Consider the following 23,988-nt stretch of genomic DNA (forward strand, 5'->3'; position numbering starts at 1 on the left):
CTTTTCCATATTCCCCACAACAGTTTTGAAGAGGAAATATCAGGTTTCCTTTTCTTTAGAATACCACACCCCACCTCCCATACTTCATACAAATGACAACAGGGACTGACCTGATACGTTAAGTAGAAGCTTGAATGTACGAGACCTCTGTCTAATTAAATTCTATTTATATGTGAAATATAAACTTATATTTATATGTGAATTTAATTATGTCTAGTTAAATTCTATATATCTGCTAACAGCTACTATAGGCCACTTGGAAAAAATGAAGCTTTGGACTAGAGCTCTTGGCCAAATTGATATAATCGTGTAAATCTTCCTTACCCCAAATTTAGCGACAAAACACATATAAGAAAAAAGGAAAATAAAATCTGATATCCAAAGATACATCACTAGATCGTGAGCTTTTTTAGGTAGTATTTTACTCATTTTATATAGTGACAGTGTTGCACAGTACCTAGAGTATGGGATGCCCTCAACGATTATTGGATTATGTACCAAATTAATAGAATGAACTGAATTACTCAAGATAATTATATTGTCAAAATGTTAGAAACTGTAAAACTTGTACTGTATCATTATCTCTGTCTATAGTAAAATTATTTCTACATAAAGACATTTAAAATAGTTCTAGGCACATGAAGCTGTTGTTGGATAATTAAAACACCAAATCCTCCTTTAAAATGAAGAGACAAAGTGGCAATTATGTGAGGTGAAGTGTGTGTTAACTAACCTTATTGTGGTGAACATTTCACAATACATACATGCATGAAAACATCACACTGTATACCTTAAACTTAGACAATATGTTAATTATAGCTCAATAAAGCTGGAAAAAAAACACTGCCCCCAAACAAGGGTGCACAACACTCCCCTGCCCAAGACACTCAGCCCTCTGAGAGGAGAGCCTTGTCACTCAAGCCCATGACCCTCCAGGCAGAAGGAACCAGAAGACTGATTAGGGTTAGATATGTCACATTTGGGGGTTAGATATGGTCCTCCAAGGATATCTATTTTATATCCAATATCAGCCACATGTACCAGTTCCAACTGTGTGGAAAAAAATTTAAATTAAAAAAGATAAACAAGTTAAGTGAAGAGACTTTTATGAATTATGTTGACTTAGTTTTGTTTGTCTAGTTTTTCTTTTCATATAAAACCAGACTAATTAACAGCTATATGCAATTAGCATCTAGATGCCGTAATACTAATAGCTCTAAATGGTATAAAAGAAAACAGGAGGGCTTCCCTGGTGGCGCAGTGGTTGAGAGTCCGCCTGCGGATGCAGGGGACACGGGTTCGTGCCCCGGTCCGGGAAGATCCCACATGCCACGGAGCGGCTGGGCCCGTGAGCCATGGCCGCTGAGCCTGCGCGTCCGGAGCCTGTGCTCCGCAACAGGAGAGGCCACAACAGTGAGAGGCCCGCGTACCGCAAAAAAAAAAAAAAAAAAAGAAAATAGGAAAAATGTTTTACCGTATGAAAAATTCATCATACCAGAAAAGGTAAACAGAAAGGTAATTTTGCTTTCAAACTTTTTTCATCAGGAGCCTTTACTCAGAGATTGTTTTCAATTTCCACCCACGTGTAGTCAAATGATGCTGTGAATATTTCCAAAAGCAATTAATCAAACATTTAATTTGGCAAGTAGTCTGTTTTTTTGGAACGTGGATTGCTTATAAAATTTATTCAACATTCGACAGAGATTTACCGAACATCCATTATATATCAGGTACTATGTCAGGTATTGTGCTCAGCCTGGGGATACACAGGAGGGCAGGACAAACAAAGATCTTAATCTCATGGAGCTTATGATGGAGAAGATGGATATTTTTGACAAGTGTCATGATGAGAGACAAAGTCCTCTGGTGTAGAGGAGGTGAGCAGAGGCACAGAAAGAGGACCTACTTAATCTCTGGTGGTTTCTGTTTCCTTATTTGTAAAATAGGGAGAGTAGAACCAGTTGAAAATTAGTCTATATTTCCTAAGTTTATCCTTAGGAAATAAGCAGTGAGAGTTAGGAGGCTCTTAATATGATAAGACCATAAATAATTCACAAAGAGGAAAAATGTATCTTATGGATAATTGAGTTGATCACATTTCAAAACAAACGAAATGCCGACCAATTGTATGCCTTTGACAGGTCAAGTCCATACATGCCCTTAATGGAAAGACAAAGTTCCATGAATCTCAGAGGTCATTCTCTTAGACATAACATGGTATGTTAGTCTATGCTGCCAGCTGGCTCTGCAGTGTATATCTCGGTGGGGGGAGGCATATCAGAGGTACTTGATTGTTTTATTTCTAACGGGGCATTTTTAGTATATAATCCTTACCTTTACATTTTGTTTTAGACTTGCTTTTAGTTTTAAGTTTTGTTTCTTTCCTGGTTATGAAAGTGATAGATACTCATCTTGGGAAAACTGGAAAGTATAGAGATATATTAAAAAAGAAAAAATCATCCAGGATTCTTTAACTCAAAATAAGCCACTGTGAACATTTTTGTGCATTCCTTCCTACTTTTTTAAAATGGATATTCTGCTACCTAGCTCACATTTTATAACTGTATATCCTGACTTCTTTTACCTATAACTGTAAAGTGAGAAACAAAACTCTCCACAACCAGTCTAATGATACAGTATTTATCCTTTCATAGAAGCTGGTGGTCTTACGCAGTGTATATTAAAATGTAAACAGAATATAATTTAATACTCCATTTTAATTCCTCTCTCCCTTCACAGCTTCTCCTTAGTAAATGTAAAACAAAAATGGATATGATCTCTTCCTTCAGAGGGCCTCTTTCAAGAGGTGTTAATGGCATCATTACAAGCATTTTATTTCAACTCAATAAAAATATCTTATGCTCTTACTATATTTAGAAATAAATGGAACCACCAATTACTGAAAAAAAGAGAAAGAAACAAAACTATCACTATTTACTAATAATATGTCTTGGTAGAAAACATAAAATAATCCATCAATAAATCAATTAAATTAATAAGAATGTAGTTAAGTTGATGGATTCAAAATCAATTTATAAAAATTAGTTGTATTTCTATATACCAACAGCAAACAGTTAGGAAATGTATTTTAAAAAAACTATTTTACAATGACGTCAGAAAATATTATCTACGAATAAATCTTATAAAAGGTGTATAAGACCTTTATGGAGAAAATGATGAAACTATTAATGACATTAAAGAAGACTTAAATTGGAAGCATATCATAAACATATAGTTAAAATTTTAAATTGTTTAAAAATGTATATGGCAGAGCAAAGAACCAAGAATAGTCAAGACAGACCTGAAGTAGAAAAGGTGGGAGAGATCTGCCTTACCAGAGACTAAGAATTATACAGCTGTATTAACAAGACAGTGGTTTTGGCATGGAGCAAACCCTGGAAACACACCCACATGCATATAAAATGGAGATTTATGATAAAGCTTGCAATGTAGATCAGTGGTAAAGGATGGGCTCTTCAACAGTCAGCACTGAAGAACCAAGAAATTATATTGGATCTTACCTGATATGCAAAAAAAAAGAAAAAGAAAAAAAAATTCAGGTGGATTAAAAACTGAAATGTAAAAGACAAAACTCTAAAAATTTTAGAAGACAATAAAGGAGAATAACTGTGGCAACTCGTAGAGGATTACTTAAACAGAAAAGGCCAAATGATAGATAAACTAAGAAGGTCTATTCATCAAAGATATTATAAATAAAAAGACGAGCCTTCCAAATCTGTAACTAGTATTACTAAAAAGGATTAGTATTCAGAATACATAAATTACTCCTACAAATCCAAGAGAAAATGGGCAAAAAAAAAAAAAAAACTTTAGCAGGCATTTCTTAGAAGAAACCCAAATGGCCAATAAATATCTGAAAAGATGTTCAGCTTCATTAGTAATAAGGGAAATAAAAACCATAATAAAATGGAATAATACCACATTAATACAAATTTTTTAAAACAAGATGACTGTAAGAAAGTAGTGGATGAAAGAAAATACTTATGTACCTCATTTCTGCAAAACAAATTCAAGAAGGATAAACCACAACCTAAAGAGATTGGTTACCAGTAGGGGGATGGGTGGGAAAGGGGTGTAAAGAAGGGAGAATGGGAATGAGTAGGTATGAGGAGGGGAAGATGCTTCTCTGAATATACTGTTTTGTATAGCTTTGACTCTTACAACCATAGAACAAAGTTAATCAAGAATGGAGTAGGGGGGTGGGGGGACTTCCCTGGTGGCGCAATGGTTAAGAATCCGCCTGCCAGTGCAGGGGACACGGGTTCGAGCCCTGGTCCGGGAAGATCCCACATGCCGCGGAGCCACTAAGCCTGTGCGCTACAACTACTGAGCCTGTGCCTTACAGCCCACGCTACTGAAGCCCGCGCGCCCAGAGCCCATGCTCCGCAACAAGAGAAGCCACCGCAAGGAGAAGCAACAAGAGAAGCCACCGCAAGGAGAAGCCTGTGCACTGCAACGAAGAGTAGCCCAGGCTTGCCACAACTAGAGAAAGCCTGCGCGCAGCATGGAAGACCCAATGCAGCCAAAAATAAATTTAAAAAAAAATGAATGGAGTGGGGGGACTTCCCTGGTGGTCCAGCGGTTAAGACTCCGTACTCCCAATGCAGGGGGCCCGGGTTCGATCCCTGGTCAGGGAACTAGATCCCACATGCCGCAACAAAGATCCTGAGTGCCACAACTAAGACCCGGCGCAGCCAAATAAATAAATAAATATTTAAAAAAGAAAAAAAAAAAAAAGAATGGAGTGGGGCATGGGGGGTTGGGTGGGAGGAGAGGCAGGCAACATGGGATCCAAATGGTAACAAATGAAAACTAACATAACCACATTGATGGGGGGTGAGCATGAAAAGAGCAAACCTCAGTAAAACAAATCAGTTTTGGCTGGAAACCATAAGGCTAAAGACCAAAAGAATTGTATGGCAACACTTCAGCTGGCAATCTATTTTCTCACAGGGGTGTGGGTTAGCAATTGTGTAACTTCTAGGAAAAAAATCAAAGAAGTGAATATGTACATTATAGATAACAAGAATCAGGTTTCTGGGCTTCCCTTGTGGCGCAGTGGTTGAGAGTCCGCCTGCCGATGCAGGGGACGTGGGTTCGTGCCCCAGTCCGGGAAGATCCCACATGCCGCAGAGCAGCTGGGCCCGCGAGCCATGGCCGCTGAGCCTGCGCGTCCGGAGCCTGTGCTCCGCAACGGGAGAGACCACAACAGTGAGAGGCCCGCGTATCGAAAAAAAAAAAAAAAAAGAATCAGGTTTCTCCCTGTCAGAGAAAGAAGTTACAAATAGAGAAATGGGGAAGGACTAAAAGGAACCTTGCAGTGTTCACATGGAATTGGAGATAGCAGTTAAAGTCATGAAAAACAAGGCAAAATTGAAGACATGTCCCAGGTTGCAGGAGACTAAGAGGACAAAAGAACTGAATGCAATGTTTGATCCTGGATTGAATCCTGGAACGAAAAATGACATTAAGGGAAAACTAGTGAGGTCTTTAGTTGGTTAATAGTTTTGTTCCAGAATTGATTTCCTGTTTTGATCATGGCACTATGGTTATATAAATTCTCAACTTTAAGCAAAGCTGGTGAAGGGTTTATGTGAACTCCCTATTTTTTAACAGCTTTATTAATATATAGTCCACATACATTTCACCCATATAAAATGTGCAATTCAATAGCTTTTAGTAAATTCACAGAGTTGTACAACAATCACTACAAGCAATTTTAGAACGTTTTCGTGAAACCCCAGACCCTTTAACCATCATCCCTCAATTCCCCCCTCAGTCTCCCAGCCCTAGGCAATTACCAATATATTTTCTTTCTCTAGAGGTCTGCTTGCTCTGGACATTTAATGTAAATGGAATCATAACAATATCTGATCTTGTGTGACTGGCTTCTTTCACTTGGAATACCGTATTCAAATTTCATCCATGTTTTAGCATTCATCAATACTTCATTTCTTTTTATTGCTGAGTAATATTCCATTGTATAGTTTACTACATTTTATATATCCATTCATTATGGACATGATAGACATTTGAACTGTTTCCACTTTTTGGTTATTATGAATAATGCTATTGTAAACTTTTGTGTACAGGTTTTTTGTGTGGACCTATATTTTCACTTCTCTCTCATTTCATATCTAGGAGTAGAATGGCTGGATCATATGGTAACTCTTTGTTTAACCATTTGTAGAACTGCTAGACTGTTTTCTAAAGTAGCTAAACCACTTACATTCCCACCAGCAGTGTATGAACTTCCAGTTTCTCTACATATTACTTGTTATTTTCTCTCTTTTTGCTTATAGCAATCCTCATGGGCATGAAGTAGTATTCATTGTGTTTTTGATTTTCATTTCTCCAACTGCCTAATGGTGTTGAGGATCTTTTCATGTGCTCTTTGGTCATCTGTATATCTTCTTTGGATATGTGCCCATTCAGATCCTTCACCCATATCTTAATTAGGCTATTTGTCTTTTTATTATTGAGTTATAATAGGTCTTTAAATATTATAGATATGTCTCTTATCAGACATATGATTTGCAAATAATTTCTCCCATTCTGTGGGTTCTCTTTTCATTTTCTTGATGGTGTCCTTTGAAGCACAAATGTTTTTAATTTTGATGGTGTCCCGTTTATCTATTTTTGTTGTTGTTGTTGGTGGTGGTGCTCTTGGAATCGTATCTAAGAAATCGTTGCTTGATCCAAAGTCATGAAGATTTACACCTATGTTTTCTTCTAAGAATTTTATTGTTTTAGGTCTTACATTTAGGTCTTTGATCTGTTTTAAGTTACTTTTTGCTTTTGAGGTAAAGGTCCAACTTCATTCTTTCACATATGGATATCAAGTTGCCCCAGCACCATTTGTCGAAAAGATTACTTTCCCCATTGAATGGGCTTGGCACCCTGGTCAAAATTCAGTTGACCATAAATAGCAGGGTTTATTTCTAGACTCTCTCAATTCTATCCCATTGATTTATATGTCATCTTTATGCCAGTACCACAATGTCTAAATGCTGTACCTTTGTGTTAAGTTTTAAAATGGGGCAGTGAGAGTCTTCCAACTTTGTTCTTCTTTTTAAATATTGTTTTGGGTATTCTGGGTCCCTTGAATTTCCACATGAATTTTAGGATCAGCTTGTTAATTTATGCAAAGAAGTCAGCTGGGCTTTTGATAGGGAATGCATTGAATCTGTAGATCAATTTGGGGAATACTGCCATCTTAAAAATATTAATGTCTTCCAATTCATGAATGTAGACTACCTTTACATTTATTTAGGTCTTTTTAAATTTCTTTCAACAATGTTTTTTAGTTTTCAGAGTATAAGTTTCACACTTCTTTCATCAAATATATGCCTAAGTATTTTATTCCTTTTGATGCTATTATAAATGGATTTTTTTAAGCCAGCATATTGTGATAATTTTCTTTTTTTTTTTTAACATCTTTATTGGAGAATGGAATTATTTTTAAATGTCATGTTTGGATCTCTTGTACTGTTTCTGTGACTTTTCTGAAGATATAAAATCATTTAAAAATTAAAAAAAACTTAAAAATAAGCATGACCATATCAAACATTTGCAACTGAAACACATACATCGCTAGTGGGAATGTAAATATAACCAACCACCTTGGAAAAAAATCAGCATTATTTAGAAAGGTTGAAAGTGTACATAACCTATGCCCCAACAATTCTTCTCTCAGAGAAACTCTTGTACATGTGTACCAGCACTGTTTGAAATAGTAAAAAACTAGAAACACCCTAAATGTCCATCAACAGGAGAGATGATTTTTTTAAAATGTGTGTTATATTCATTGAATAGAATACTAAAAAGCAGTAAAATTAGTGAATTACAGCTATATACAACAACAGGATTAATCACAGGAATGTAATATTGAGTATAAAAAGTAAATTACAGACAAATGCACTTACAAAAAGGTTTAAAGTATACAAAATTAAACAATATATTGTTTAGGAGTTATGCACTATGGCAAAACTATAAATAAAACAAGGGAATAATAAACACAAAATTCAGCATAATAGTTACCCTTGAAAGAAGATGAATGTTAGCATCAGGGAGGGGAACAAGAGTCTTCAGTAAGTTATTTTGATAGGTACATGGGTGTTCACTATATTGTGATTTTTAATACCTCATAAAATTTATAAATTTGATCTATTCAATATTTAAAATTTCTTAAATTCTCTTTCTACTTTGAATACTATAGAAAAGTTGAAAGACTAGTGCAATAAATACTTGTATACCCTTCAATTAGCTTCACCAATTGTTAATATTTTGGTACATTTGCTTTTTCTCTTTATTACTTTTTATTCATTGTTGTTATTATCGCTGAATAATTTAGAATATATAATATTCACCCTTATATACCTCAATATGTATTTCTTAAGAGCAAAGGCATTCTCTTACATAACTAAAATACCATTATTACATCCAAAGAATTGAACTAACATTGATATAATATTCTCTAGTACACAGCATACATTTGTATTTTTTAAACTAATTTTTATTGGAGTGTAGTTGATTTACAGTGTTAGTTTCTGCTGTACAGCAAAGTGAATCAGTTATACATATACATATATCCACTCTTTATTAGATTCTATTCCCATATAGGTCATTAAAGAGTACTGAGTAGCGTTCCCTGTGCTATGCAGTAGGTTGTTATTAGTTACCTATTTTACATATAGTAGTAGATATGATTTTCACGAATTGTCCCAGAGCTGTGTTTTTTACTTTTTATTTTTAGGTCTAAGATCCAATCAAGAATTAAGCATTGTACTTGCTCGCAGTGTCTCTTTATTCTGTATAATTAAAACAGCTCCCCTGTCTTTTTTCTTTTTTGGTCTTTTCATCGATATTTTAAAAATGCAGGCTAGTTGTTTTGTAGAATGTCACACAATCTGGATTTTTCAGATAGTGTCCTTGTGATTAGATTCAGGTTAAACATTTTTGGCAATTATACTTCATAGGTGACATCATGTACTTCCCCTTGTTCATAATGTCAATCTGTCCCATAATGGGAGATGGCGAAGTTTGATTGCATGGACATGGTACTGTCTACTGCCAGGTCTCTCCATTGTAAAGATGCCTTTTCCTCTTTGTAATTTTTAATATGTGGGATGACACTTTGAGACTGTGTGAATATTTGTTACTGAATACATTTTACCCAATGGTTTCAGTACCCATTGATGATACTTGCCAGAATCAATAATTATATTGTAGGGCTTCCCTGGTGGCGCAGTGGTTGAGAGTCTGCCTGCCGATGCAGGGGACACAGGTTCGTGCCCCGGTCCGGGAAGATCCCACATGCCACGGAGCGGCTGGGCCTGTGAGCCATGGCCGCTGAGCCTGCGCGTCCGGAGCCTGTGCTCCGCAACGGGAGAGGCCACAACAGTGAGAGGCCCGCGTACCGCAAAAAATAAAAAGAAAGAACACATGTCTTTGTTCACTGAACTTAATGCTCCACTACATCATCCTACTTACTATATTGGTAGTGCAAAACAGGGATTTCTTAATTCTGTTATTTTCTTATGTTGATTAGCTGGTACTCTTTTATAAAGGAGAGCTTCCGTCCCACCCCTCACTCCTGCCCCTTTTATTTTTTTTAGCATTACTGTGGACTCATGGGCTTTACAAAAATCCAGTAGGTTACAATCCACTGCCATCATTCCTTTAGATGCCCCAAATTACCAAGTTTGGACAGCAAAGTCTCCTTCAAGCAGGCTGCTGTGTCCTTTCGACATACCTCCATCGATCTTTGAGTACTTTCGCACTTTCTGGAAACCAAGATTCCAGACTGTTCCTACCTCAGAGCTGGTATAATGGGGAATGGTATTCATAACCTAAGATCTAGATGCTAAATGTGCACACACACACATTTGATACTAAAATATCATTTTATTTTATTTTATTTTTTTTGCGGTACGCGGGCCTCTCACTGTTGTGGCCTCTCCCGTTGCGGAGCACAGGCTCCGGACGCGCAGGCTCAGCGGCCATGGCTCACGGGCCCAGCTGCTCTGCGGCACGTGGGATCTTCCTGGACCGGGGCTCGAACCCCTGTCCCCTGCATCGGCAGGCGGACTCTCAACCACTGCGCCACCAGGGAAGCCCTAAAGTATCATTTTATTTTTAAAGATTATTATGATGTGGACCATTTTTAAAGTCTTGAATTCACCACAACACTGCTTCCGTTCCAAGTTTTGGTTTCCTGGCCGCAAGGCATGTGGGATCTTAGCTCCTCGACCAGGGATCAAACCCGCACCCCCTGCAGTGGAAAGCTATGTCTTAACCACTGGACCGCCAAGAAAGTCCCAAAATATCACTGCTTTTAAAACCTTTCAGTGGACAGAGCTAAGAGACATTTAGTATTTTTCAAGTTATAAGTTTATACTTCTATCTCCAATTTAAATCTAAAATGAATATTTCTCCTTTCTTTCATGTAAGAACACTGTTTTTCAACATTAAAATATTTACCCATTTTCTCTATACTGTGATATACACAAAATAGCTTAAGATTATCAGTACCACTTCCAACCACATACTGATTAAAATTCAAGATTCATTTGCAATTCTTTTTACCCTTAGGATATGATATATCACACTGAGAATGTTCAATAAGAAAACCGTGTTTAAAACAATCCTTGAATTAATTCTTTTTGGTGTGTGGTTATGTTATCAATTTGATATGCAGTTAGGTTCATTTATTTTTGTTTGCATTTAATATTTTTCCCCATCATCTTAATTTAATTTAATTTTTTGACTATGTAACTCATTTATAAGGATCAAAAGTCAAAACTATATTAAAAGTTATACTCATTCCATCCCTATCTCTTCCACCCCATATAGGATAACTTTTTCATTAGTTTCTGGTTTTACCCTCATGTTTTGTTTTGTTTTCCAAAAATATACTTAGAGGTGTGACATCTGAACATGGTCAGAAGTGCCGAGAAATGGCTGGTCTGAGAAAGGTCACTTTCTATATTCTCGATAATTTATTTATCACAGTTCTATAGGATTAAATAAAAGTTTATGTTCTAATAAATCATAAGCAAATCTCACATTTTTCCAACTCCACAATAAAAAATGGACATCAGCAGAGTCCAACTGGGATACTGATGGTAGCACCAAGAGATTCAGGGCCGTGTCTACCTCAATAATAAATCTTACTTTTTAACATGAATGGGAACTTAGGAGGCATCAGTAACTCTTCTTCTTTTAGGACATTTTGCAACTTATTGAGTCCTAGGACAGAGCCAGTGGTGGTTGGGAATCACCTAAAGTGTTTGGTGATTGGTTGGTGTTCCCTAAAGGTGATTGATCTGAACGTTGGGAGCTGCCTTAGGTGGTGCCACAGTCATGGACGTCTTCCATGGAAATAACCAACTCCAAAGAAGAGGAACCTTCTTGGATGGACAAGGACTCCAAGCAACTAGACTGTAGCCACTTGTGCCCCCTTTGGCTTTACTGAAGGCTACGGGGCCAGATATGTTTAAGCATTAGCCTGAATTCCCCTTTATGGGATTAGAGAAAAACAATATCATGTCCTCCAAGGCCATTCCTCACAAAACTTTAAAGGGGAAACAGCAATTTTTCAACCATCTAAGGGTCTTGAAGGGGAATAAAACCAAGAACACAGGCACCAAGTCCACAATATCTTGTGAGCACTAGTGTCAAAGCCATAGAGGTGAAAAGTCTGAATGAGTGGCCAGAACCCATCACTCGAAGGAGCTAATCAGCCTGAGTATCAGGTTAAACTGATAATAATCAGGGAAATCTAAAATGTCCAGGTATCAGTAAAAATGACCCAGTGCTCATTCAATGCCCCATGGTACTGCTTATTTATTTGGAGAGAACAATGTGGTCTGGCTTGAATGTTATTATCTCTTGATTTTTTTTTTTTTTTTTTTTTTTTTTTTTGCGGTACGCGGGCCTCTCACTGTTGTGGCCTCTCCCGTTGCGGAGCACAGGCTCCGGATGCGCAGGCCCAGCGGCCATGGCTCACGGGCCCAGCCGCTCCACGGCATGTGGGATCTTCCCGGACCGGGGCACGAACCCGTGTCCCATGCATTGGAAGGCGGACTCTCAACCACTGCGCCACCAGGGAAGCCCTCTCTTGATGTTTTTTAATAAATAATTTTATTTCTACATTTTTCATTTCTAAGTTTTATTTCTTGTTCTTCCTGTCAAGAAGACATCCTAAAGAAAAATAAAACTATTCTTAGTTTTAGCTGTTCATCTTCCCTTGGGATCAAATTAATTTCTCTGAAGTTTTGGTATGCAAAAATATTCTAATGCTTAAAAGGAAATGAAAATCATATTTAATTTTTGGCTGATTTTATGGGTTTGTTATAACTGCTTTTACTGATATGTCTTCAGATCCCTATTACAAAAAAAGTAGAATATAAATAATAAATTGCTATTGTTTTTTAAAAAAGGAAATGAAAATCCAGAAAATATTAAATCATTAGAGCATGCTGAAGTTTTAAGTATTATAACAATGGACATTCCTTCACCCTGGCTGTCTCTTTTCAGCAAATAACCTGGGAGGAGGACAGGAGGAGGGTGGTGGGCAGGGAGGCCAAGCAAGGACTCGCTGCCGGTGGGTGGGAGACACGGATCGCGGCGAGCAAGGTCTACTGAGAACAGACCCAGTACCCGAGGAAGGAGAAGATGTTGCTGCCACTATCGGTGCCACTGAAACCCTATCAGAGGAGGAGCGAGAAGAGCTAAGAAGAGAACTTGCTAAGGTAGAAGAAGAAATGCAGACTCTGTCTCAAGTGTTAGCAGAAAAAGGAAAGCACCTAACAGAGATCAAGCGGAAACTTGGGATCAATTCACTACAGACACTAAAACAGAACATTGCCAAAGGGTGGCAAGATGTGACAGCCACGTCTGCGTACAAGAAGACCTCTGAAACCTTATCTCAGCCTGGACAAAAGGTTTCAGCTGCTTTTTCATCTGTTGGATCAGTCATCACCAAAAAGCTGGAAGATGTAAAAAACTCCCCAACTTTCAAATAATTTGAGGAAAGGGTTGAAAACTTAAAGTCTAAAGTAGGGGGAACCAAGCCTGCTGGTGGTGATTTTGGAGAATTCTTGAATTCGACTGCAAACGCTAGTTCCACCACCACGGAGCCTCTTCCAGAAGAGACACAGGAGAGCCTGTGAGATTCCACCTTTGTTCTGCTACTCGCTGCCAGATGCTGCAAGCGAGATCCAAGCACATCTTGTCAACATTCATTGCCATGAATTTCCACCAGATGTGCTTTTGTTGAACTTTACATATTCCTTTGACCAAATAGTTTGTGGGTTGAACAACGTAAAAATATCTTAACCTCTATTCCTGGGAGATGCCCTTTCATGTGCATTTAAGGCCCTTTATTTAGGAAATATCATTATAAAAACACATGTGGTACCTGGAGATCCTCACTAGAATGACCTAAGAAGCTGTGGGTTATCATAATTGCTTTCCTACTTTACAAAATTGCTCTGGATCTGGGATACCAGTTTGATCTTTGTCTTCTATACAATTTTCTTTTTTCCTCTTTGAATCTCTGTATATTTGATTCCTAAGATTGCTCTTTAAAATTTTCTGTATCCTGGTTATTAAAAGTTTTGGCAAAATGTTCTTTACCTCCAAGGGAAGAACTACCAGCTACAAAAAATATTTCGAAAAGATATTGTTTTGGTATAAGTTATCTTATATCTTGGGTGTTTGAAGACACCAGACTAAATATTCAATTGGTTATAGTTTTGTAAGTGACACTATGTACAAGTAATTCAAAATCCTAGGCGACTTGAGAGTGGAGCCCTCACATCCTTGTTTATCACCATCTGTGACAGTAACCATTTTAGTGTCATGGTTATTATGCGTCATGGTTATTATGCCACTTATAGCTACTTATTTTTCACCAGATTAAAATTTTAGTTTTGGAGTAAATTGTAAGTTAACGTTCTGAATCAAGCATATTGTATTATCAATACGTTGAAATATGAACACTCTCCTCATATGTTCATTTCAAAAGCCTGAAAGTTTTTAGATCTAGGTAGCTGAAAAGTGCTAAAATCAACCACATTAGGGGAAACATTGTCGTCTTCATTTAATTCATTTAGCAGCATTTACAGTAAGTAGCACACCAAGTTATATGACTAATATAACTTGAAAAAATTTTATATTAAGGGGTTGGTGATAACTCCTGAGGATTTAATGCATTAATAAAAATCAACTCACCATTTTCTACTTACTTGTTTTCAGTGTGTTAGAAATTACAAAATGATACTGTAGATACTGTCCCCTGCTTTAAAAACTGAGTGTCAGGGCTGAATGAACCAAAGCCTCTGGAAGTATCTACATGGAGGCCAAGGTACTCTATTAATGCTAATGGCTACTCACTATCTTTTCCTTATGCTGTGTATGGTTATGGCCTACAATGTTGTATTTGTTATTTATCAAGTTGTGATTGTTTTATTATTGTTTAAGCCAAATGTTAATTGCCAAGCTTGCAGTGACCTAAAGCATTTTTTAAAAGCATGACTAGATTTACTTTGGGATAAATGATTTTATCCAAATCTGAAAAGCTACAAGTGTTGATTGTTATAAAATATTGATAACATGCTGCCATTCTTGATTGCTGGAGCTTTTGTTAGCACTTCAGATGCAACTGAAACTATGCTCTATTACATGTGAAAAGCTTAATAAATTCTGTATATCAGTAAAAGAAAAATAAATATATAACCTGGGAATTGAAACGGCTGGTTAAAATTCCGGGTAATTGCTTTCGGTGCCCATTGCTCTGGTGGTCCCACTGTTTTCTGGTGGCCTGGCTGGCTCCCTTCTGTCCTCCCAGTGGGAGAGAATTCTCTAATTTGGGTTCGGTGAGACTTCGCTGTGTGGGTGTATATGACTATGCTGTTTGTTTGGGTCAAGGAGGAAAGCAGCACTAGATCTGCACAAGAAGAGCATTCTGAACACACAGATATGACTTCAGAGCCCTGTGTGACTGACAGATACACCTGTTACATACCCATCTTAAGGGCTTTACTCTTGGCCAAAGTAGGTTTGCGAAACATGGTTTTAATGGCTGAATTTGTTTTTGCCACAGGACTGCCACATCTTAAATATTAATTACTTCTATGTCTTCCTCTTATTTATTTATTTATTTCAGCTGTGCCACACGGCTTGTGGGATCTTAGTTCCCCAAACAGGGATTGAACCCAGGCCACGGCAGTGAAGGCACCAAGTCCTAACCACTGGACCGCCAGGGAACTCCCTATGTCTTCCTCTTAAAATAGATTTTAACTTAAAATTCAACAGAACGTTACAAAACTTCAGTTCAACACATTTGTTAAGTGTCTCCTGTGCCATAGAGAAGACAGACCTATACCCTGAATATCTGCTTTCTAGCTGAAGAGAAAGATCATCAATAAACACACAGCCACTACGCAGTCTTGAGTGTCGGGCTGGAGCACCACAGGGTACAGAGTAGCACTGGAGCATGACTTGTAGAAGGAAGGCTGGGAAAGGATGTGTCTTGGAAGCCAAAGGCACTGCAGTGCTTAAAGGAAGGAATGGAGGGCACCTGTTGCTGTCAGGAGTCCAGGTAAGGACAGAAAAGGTCATTGGTGACATTGGTGAGAGTCCTAGAAGCGTGGCAGTGGGGAGTGGAGGCCAGTTTGCAGGGTGTTGAGTGACTGGGAGTTGAGGAAATGAAGATGACAACAGACAACTCCCTCAGTAAGTTTGTCACTTAAGTCGAGGAGGATAAACTGGAGGGTTAGGTAGGATTAACAGAGGCTTGCTTGTTTTGTCTCTGAGGGAGTGGGGCAGGTTAAAACTGATGGAATGAGCTCCAGGAGGGAAGGAAATGGAAGGTGACAATGAGAGAGGAGATCATCAGAGTGTGAGGTCCATGAGAATGAGGACAGCACGGCCTCCAGAGCAAGGTGGGAGAAGCAGGCTTACACAGAGCAGGGCAGCTCTTCACTGATCAGGAAGGAAGGGGGAATGATGGGTGTATATGCAGGTAGGTTTCCAGATTTGGAAGGAAGTTTTTATCTGAAGTTTTCTTCCTCTGGGGGTGGGGGAGGGGAGAAATAAGCGGCATGGTCCTTTGCTAAGAGAAGGATGAGGTCAGAACTGTGAGTGAAACGGAGTCTGCAAGAGCCAGTCACCGTGGAGAGCGGGAGAGAGAGCCAACTAAAGAACCAGAAAGAATTTATGAGGCATCAATCGGAAAGGTTGATTTTTTTTCTCCACACAGTGTATGTTGCAAAGAAGTCTGTGGTCTGGTGTTGGGGTTGTTAGAATTTACAATTCCAGGATCCAGGAGCATCTGGGATATGACTAGGGGGCAGGCGCCTGATGAGCAGTAGAGGGAAAGGTGTTTGCAGATGAGAGCTTAATGCAGAGAAGCTAGGATTCGGTGGGGTCGTCCACTTGGAGGGGAGGTGGTGGCTGTGAGGCAGGTGCCAACGCTGTCTATAAACTAGGGGTGGGCACTGGGCAGCTACGACGTGGTTGGAAACTGACTTCACGGATGCTAACGTTAGGTACTTGTTTAGTTCTATTTGTACAGAGGCATCTCTGGTGTTTCCCTACTCCACCTCAGGGCAGAGTGCTTTCCTAGTACTTTCTTCCCTGGGGTCCCACTCCCTGCTGCCTTTCTCACTTCCTTTTTTCCGCTTACATTTTCTGCTGACTAACAAGGAGACATAAGGTTGATGAGACCAAGAAAATACATTTCAGAAAGTGAAATTGCCTTCCTTTATCTCTTCTCCTCCCCTCCTAATCTCTCCCACTGCCTTAAAACCTATCTACGTATCAGCAGACGAAACTGTCTCTCTGGTTCTTTTATGATCAGGCATGTATTGAGGTGTCAAAGTTACGTCATTCCCCTGAGCATGATAAAACTTCCTTGACTGGATACTCGTAGATCTGCTCCCATTTGCTGGGGGCTCCCACGGATACCATTTTAAAAGCAGGGAGGAGGAAAATATGGTGTCACTAATCCTTCCTGTTTTCATCCTACTCATGTGGAGTTGAAAGTGGCTTGCATTTTGATCGCATTTTGATAACCTAGTATTCTAATTTATAGCATTTGGAGCTTCTTGAATTAGAAGAACTATGCTACAACATCAGTCTGTAAAAAAAAATGACACTAAAACAAAAGAATTTCCTATGGTCTAAAAATTCCTTATGTTGCTTTTCCATTGATCACTGCAGCATTTACAAGTCCATCTGGGGCAAACTTAAAAAGGTTTAACCCATTTCATTTCTTTTTTTTTTTACCTTCCAATTCTTTCTGTACTGTTTTCTTTTGTCTTCTTTTCCTCCCTGCCTCCCTTCCTTCGTTAGAAAGTAAGTTAAGGTACTAAATGCTTCGCCTTAGTGCTGAGTCTGCAACAACGTGATGGTTTCTATTTTCACCTTTCTCTTTCAGCCACACAAGGGTTGCCAAGGATGTGGCCTTTCTGCATGTCCTGGCTGCTTCTCCCTGCCTGGTGCTTTTCCTGGCAGGCTGGCTGCTGAAATGCTTCCTTTAGGGAAAGGCAAATGGAACCAGAGAGCAAAGCACTTGGACACTGGTGTTCCCTCTGCCCATCCCTCCCCTTCCTCCCTCCAGCCCCAGCTCTCCCTTCGAACCCGAACCCGTAGTTGAGCCCCTACTGGTGCCAGGCCCAGGTGAGGCAGAAATGAGGCACCAGGCACACAGAGATGAGAGAACAGTCCTTGTCCCCAAAGCACTGCCCTCTGGACCTTAGGCAAATGTAGCTCTCCTTGATTCACATGGCAAAATATGAGGAAACTGAGTCAGATGACTTCTTGAGAATCCTCTGTGTTTTCATAGCAATGACTGTCAAGAGTTGTTTTAGTGGGGAATCTCTGCTCTGGACAATCTCTTTACACCTTAAAATGCTTCTGGTCCTTCAGGTTCTATCAACTGTGATGTGTTCCAAAAATACAAAGGTATTCAAATAAAAAAAGCAAATAAATTTTGGTGTTGTTATGATATGGAATATCATACACATTCATTACGAGTGATGCTTACAAAAGCTTAATGATGTGGAAAAACGTGCCTACTATAATATCAGACATAGGCAGAGAAGAGAGCCTGGAACACTAGGTATTAAGTCATTTTAACAGTGATTATCCTTGAGTGGTGGGATTATAAGTGTTTAAAATTTCCTACTTTCTTTTATTTTTCAAAATAAAACAACAACTCGGGTTTTTTGTATAATAAAAATGAATACAGTTATTTAAAAATATATAGAAGTGATTGTTTCTGCAGCAAAAATTTTCAGTATGTATGCCAAGGCCAGATGTGAATAATTTTAAAAATATGCTTTGCCTTGAATTTTCTGAATCTCTGTAACACTGATTTTCTTGGATTCTAAGCTTATGTAACTAGTCAAATACCAGTCCTTTCTGAGGAATGATAATCTCAAAATACTCACTTTGGAAAAATCTGAGGGCGTTGAGAAGGGAAAAGGAAGGACCAATAGAGTTTCTCTATCTGTCAAAAATGCAGGGTTTTATTTAGGGTCTTGCATTGATTAAGAAAGGCGAAAATACAGGTCATCAAGAGGTTATTTGAGGAAAAGGCTCTGGGGAGAGTACAACCACTTGACCATGGATGATTTCACCCCTTGAAACAGGTGCTAAGATGACCTGGCTGGAGTATGACTGGGATATCAGATCACAAACTCAGGAAGGCCACAAATGCCCTTTGGTACAAGTAAAAAACCTACAAGAGAAGGTGCTCCCTCCACAGTAATAAAGTGGAAAATCCACAAGAAGTAGCAAAAATCTGGTTAATGCCTGGTGTGACGAAAACCCCTCCATTTCCCTCAATGGAGGGGGGCGGAAAGAAAATGACGAATGGCCAGTAGCTGAGGATGTCTAGAGCTCACTCCAGTTTCTGGGACAGCTGTGAGAGAAGGCATTTGACCGTCTCTGGCTAATTCATCTATAAGTCAATATTTCTAACAGGCCATTTTGTAACTTGTCATTCAAAATTTTAGAGGCTAAAACACAGGTTGCACTGTTAACCAGGCGCTTGGGTCTCGACGAGGCATGGAAAGACTTTACATGTCTCAGTCACAGCCACTAAGAGGTGTTAAAGAGGGAAAAGCCTTTTGTTAGTCAGCTCATCTGGCCCATGGAACTTAGAACGAAAGATTTTTTGTACAGCTGTGCTAATCAAAGAGTGGTCCTCTGACCAGCTGCCCAGGTAGCCCCTGGGAGCTTGTTTGAAATGCAGAATCTGGAGCCCACCCAGACCTACTGAAGGGGAATCTGCAATTTAACAAGATCCCTAGTGATCTGCATGCACCCTAAAGTTTAAGGAGCACTGAATGACAGGTGTGGAACATATAAACTGTATTTTAAGCTCTTCTGAAGTTTTCTGCTTCCTGTTTTCAAATATATTGAAAATAAATTTTTTTACTGTGGCAAAAAGATTTATCCTCCAGTTAAAATCTGCGTGTGTGTGTGTGTGTGTGTGTGTCTTCCCCCAGCTAAGGTACTCAGAAGCAACTTGACATTTATAATTTCTTTTTCAAACCTAGTTTACAAAGGCAGGCATTTTCAGCAGTCTCAATTTTCTAAATTCCTTATTGCTTCTTGTAATTCTAAGCAACTTTTATGTTTGAGAGGGATGTTATTTACCACAGACTTCTAAAATATTTGCTCCCTACCTTTTCACATTTTCTGGAAAAAAATTTTTTTCCTCTCTACTTATTCTCTTAAAGAAATTAGGAGAAATTCTAACTTTGAATTTTTTTTAATGAGGTTTCTCATTGCTGACACAGGGCATAGCGTTCTGGTTTCTAGGCTGAAAAATCTGCTGGTAGTGTGCAAAAGGTACAAGAATCCTCCCATGAGAATGACTCACTGAGCCACAGAAGGACTTCAGGTGGCACAGACCCCGTCATCCCAGGCAGGGCTATCTTTGCCTTGAGGACATTTCTCTTCATACATGAGTGGCCAGTTTCTAATCCACTGATGACATCACAGACTTAATAGAATCAGGCCCCTAAAAATGTTTAGATTAAGCCAAAGAAAGAGACAGAGGGAATCTAAGGCTGGATCTAGGCAGGGCCCTCTTTGAAAGTTCCATCCTACCTGATTGTCGAATCCGTTGAAGAGTTTGCTGGACCAGAACCTCTGATCTTGGGACAATGACGATGAAGTCCACTTTGCTGAAGTGGCCGAGGTCCAGGCTCTGGCTGCCGCTGTCTGCTATGGCACACACCTGGGACAAGAGTTTTCTGGCAACCGTAAGCTGCGGTTGATAAATCTGGAAGGGTTCATTATCTAGATCTAAAATTTAAGAAAGTCATAAGAACAAGATTAATTCACTTCTGTGATGGCCTCTATGAATCCATATAGGGACAAATAATACACATAGGGTAGAGTGATGCTCTATCACCAAGAATCCTCACTTTCTATCCTCACTCTCTATTGCCTTTCAATAGATTTGCCCACTTTCCCTGACAACTTGGCTGAAAGGATGTGCTCAAGAGTGAATGTAGTAGTTTTACAAATGTACTATTTTAATATAAATTGTCTCACAAGGCATGAACTCAGCACCCCTCCCCTGCCCAGAAATGGGGGGACAGACCACACTCTTGCAGCTGGAGCCAGGACTCATCTCTGGAAAGGGGAAGAGTTTCCTGGTTTCTTTAGGACTATCAGCACAGGTCAGGTGCCTGAGCCCAGACCCAGTTCAGAGCTAATGCCATAATCATAATCATGCTGAGTTCCTTTGAGCTTTTCTGGATGGCACTGCAGTAAACATTTCCTCTCCAGCAAGTCAGTTGTAACATGGCTTGAAATTCTCCTCCCCATGACACTAACTTCACCTTTCTTCCCACTTGACTCCACTTTGCCAGTGCTTGTGACCTAGCAGGTCTGGGTGACTGTGGTCAACTCCCATGCTGATGCCTGTACTATCTGAAGAGACCTGACCCATGACATGGCCAGCTGGCTGCTCAATAGGTGACGTATTAGAAAAACATTGCCCAGATACTCTAACCAAGCCAGTAGCTTTTTATTACAAGTTATAATCAAGCGATCAATCTCTCTTACACATGCGTGTATGCACACGCACACATAATGAGAGACAGGCTTAGTCAGCTAAACACCTGAGCAGAAACATTTAATGCTTCTTGAAAGGGCTGGTTTTTATCAGGAACACATGTGGAAGTCTGACTGGAACACGCAAGGGCCCAATTAACCTGTGCTAATGAATGTTTTCTAAAATCAAGCTGCAATACTTCCCAGGCAAAGACGGTAGTCATGGGACCCCAGCCACCATGGAACCCTGACAGCGAGTGGAGATTTATACAGGTGGGTCTCCCTACTGGCTGAGAGAACCTACTAGAAAAGCCCCAAACTGCAACCTTTAATAATAGCCCAAATAGTTTTTGATCCACAAAGATTACCAACCAAAATAAAAATCTGTCTTTCGATAGTCAGGCTGTTGTTTCTTTCATTTTGCGGGTTAGATGAACGGGGACTAACACAGGGGATGGCATAACTCTGTAGAATTGAACTTAACAAATTTTGATGTTGGAGGAAACCTAAAAATATCTTTAAGTAATGTTTCTTTTCTTTTTCTTTTTTTTTTTTAACCACCAAGATCTCTTATTTATTATTATTTTAAGCTTTTTTTTCTTTCTTTTTTTGGCCACATAGCGTGCGAGATCTTAATTCCCTGACCAGGGATTGAACCCAGGGCACCAGGGAATTCCCAAGCAATGTTTCTTAAACACGGAATCAAGGATATGTATGTGGGCATGTGAGAATTTCAAAATTTTAACTTTGTTCACATAACACATTTTAGATCATCTGGATGGTCATTTTATTGTCATGCAATGTCCAGAAGTCAAAAACTTTTGCCTTTGAATTCATTTTTATGCCTGAGCCGATGCCAAGCCATGCTACTTTTCCTGCTGTCAGCCTAATGCATAAAGGATGCATTCCCATCAAGTGGAAGCCAAAAGGCTGTCAGCATCTCTGCTTCGTATCCATCCTTCTCCTGTTCTCTGTTCTGTCCTTTCTTATATGGTCCCTATCAAACAGGGAACTGGGGAAGGATCTGAACCTAAAGGAATCTAATCTAGCGATTGAACTCCTCACCCCTGGTCCCACCGTCCCCCTTGGCATTCTGCAAGCTCTTTGTAGGTCAGATGATATGTCAGTGTTTCTGCTCCAGCTGCCAGGAAGGCCTCGCTAACCCTGAGATTATGTGTGTTTTACACATTGGAGAGTAGATGCAGGGAGCAGAGAGCCAGGAGCCCTGCACAGACCGTAGTCTAGATTCTTTCAAGTAGTTCTTTGAAGCCCTACATGAGCACCCACAGTGGTGAGCACAGCTGGTGGAGTTAAGGAGAGTACACCAAGGATCCCCGCTCCCCCAAGAAAACAAAAACAAAGAGAGGCACTGCTTAAAATAAAGTCTTTGGCTTTGATTTTAATTCTAGGAGAAATTTACTAAGAACAAAAGCATGGGGCCCAGGCCACAGGGTAAGGCATTTTTAACTTGAGCCAGATTTATCATGTAGATAATGAGGAAAGGCCTGTCATAGTCTGTGACTTGAAGACAAGACCTCAAAACCCTCAGAACGACTTAGCTTCTATGTCTGTCCTGAGGACTAGTTTCCTCCTTTTGGCCTGTGGTGACATTACCCAGGTTCTGCGTGGGGATCATAGCAGCAGCCTCCTGAGGTGACACACATTCATTAAGGTCTCCATTGAAAGGGGTCACCACACTATCTCCTCTTCTCTGTTGCATTTTTTCTAGCAGCTTGTCTAGGTCATCACCTATGACAAAATAAAGTGGAGATAAGAAAGTCACAAGGAATGACATGTTTGTATGTCTCCAAGTTGGGCAGCTACGCTGGGCTCCCATCGATATCTGTTGGTCATCCCACTTTCCACGTCGGAATTTACACTCAGCCACCCCTGTAGCAGGATCTCGGTAGCCAGAGCTACCCTTGTTTGTATCGTGCTTACAGGTTCCATGCTCCCACATACTAAATCTCTCTCAGCCCCTATAATACTCAGAGCAGGCAGGACGGGGTCATTATATCTCCATTTGACATATTAGAAAACTGAGATCTGGGGAGGCAGAGCGTTGCCCAAGGTCACACAACAAAGCAGTGGCTGAGCTGAGGCCTCACATCCTTGTGCCTGGACCCCTTTGCTGTGTCAGTAACAAAATGCTTAGAAGAAACCATTCCAAATGAGGGAAGATCAGCGGGCAAGCTTAACCTCCACACTCAGCTCACACTAAGACTTAAATTCAGAAAATCACGCAGCCAGGGGCCGGCAGTGTTGCTGAATCTGACTGCCACTCACCTAATGATGTGGTTTTGAAATGCGATGCCAGGAAACTGACCTTTCCTGTGATGAGCTCATAACTAATTTCTTTCAAAAACTCACTTGTGGTGAGCATGCTCTCTGCCAGAGCTCTGGACTGATGCTGACCTGCAGAACAGAGGGGGAGACAACATGCCAGTGAACAAATGTTCACCGGGAAGTGATTTAGAACAGCAAGAACTGGAAACACAACTAAAGTGTGTAGCTAGAGGGACTTGGCTAAGAAAAGTATGGCATATCAAAAGATGGGCGATTATACAGCATTTGAAATGACAGTTTCAAAATTTCATTTGAAAAGTTTATAATACAAAGTTAGGTATCAAGGGAAAAAAATAACATACCTTATGTTTGTAATGGTGAGAACATACCATGCATCTATTTAAAAGACTCGGGAGGAATGTGAAAAACCTTTAAAAAGTTGTGTCTGCATGGCTATTATGAATATCAGTCTTAAAAATATAAACTTATGTTGTTTTTTTACTAATGAAAATTAGAAAATGAATGTGTTACACTTTCTGATGAAGCTTTTTGAAAGAAATATGTATCACAGAGAGATGGGCAGGTGGGTTTGGTCAA

At 39.5% G+C, this 23,988-nt stretch overlaps 1 protein-coding gene and 1 pseudogene across 11 annotated transcripts in view; one reads left to right on the forward strand and one right to left on the reverse strand.

Moving 5' to 3' along the window:
• Nucleotides 1-23,988, reverse strand: part of GREB1L (GREB1 like retinoic acid receptor coactivator) — a 260,561-nt gene that overhangs the window by 36,473 nt on the left and 200,100 nt on the right. For all 10 annotated transcript variants that reach the window (XM_079942265.1, XM_079942261.1, XM_079942260.1 and 7 more), the window contains 3 exons: nucleotides 23,392-23,520; nucleotides 22,720-22,854; nucleotides 20,152-20,349 (listed from right to left, as the gene is read on the reverse strand). In XM_079942265.1, coding sequence (XP_079798391.1) covers nucleotides 20,152-20,349; nucleotides 22,720-22,854; nucleotides 23,392-23,520 — 462 coding nt within the window. The remainder of the gene's footprint in view (nucleotides 1-20,151; nucleotides 20,350-22,719; nucleotides 22,855-23,391; nucleotides 23,521-23,988) is intronic.
• LOC307196858 (tumor protein D52-like) lies at nucleotides 12,549-13,734 on the forward strand (annotated as a pseudogene). Its single transcript has one exon. The product of its transcript is annotated as a tumor protein D52-like (transcript).

Source organism: Stenella coeruleoalba (assembly GCF_951394435.1).
Source record: "Stenella coeruleoalba genome assembly, chromosome: 14".
Lineage (NCBI taxonomy): Eukaryota > Metazoa > Chordata > Mammalia > Artiodactyla > Delphinidae > Stenella > Stenella coeruleoalba.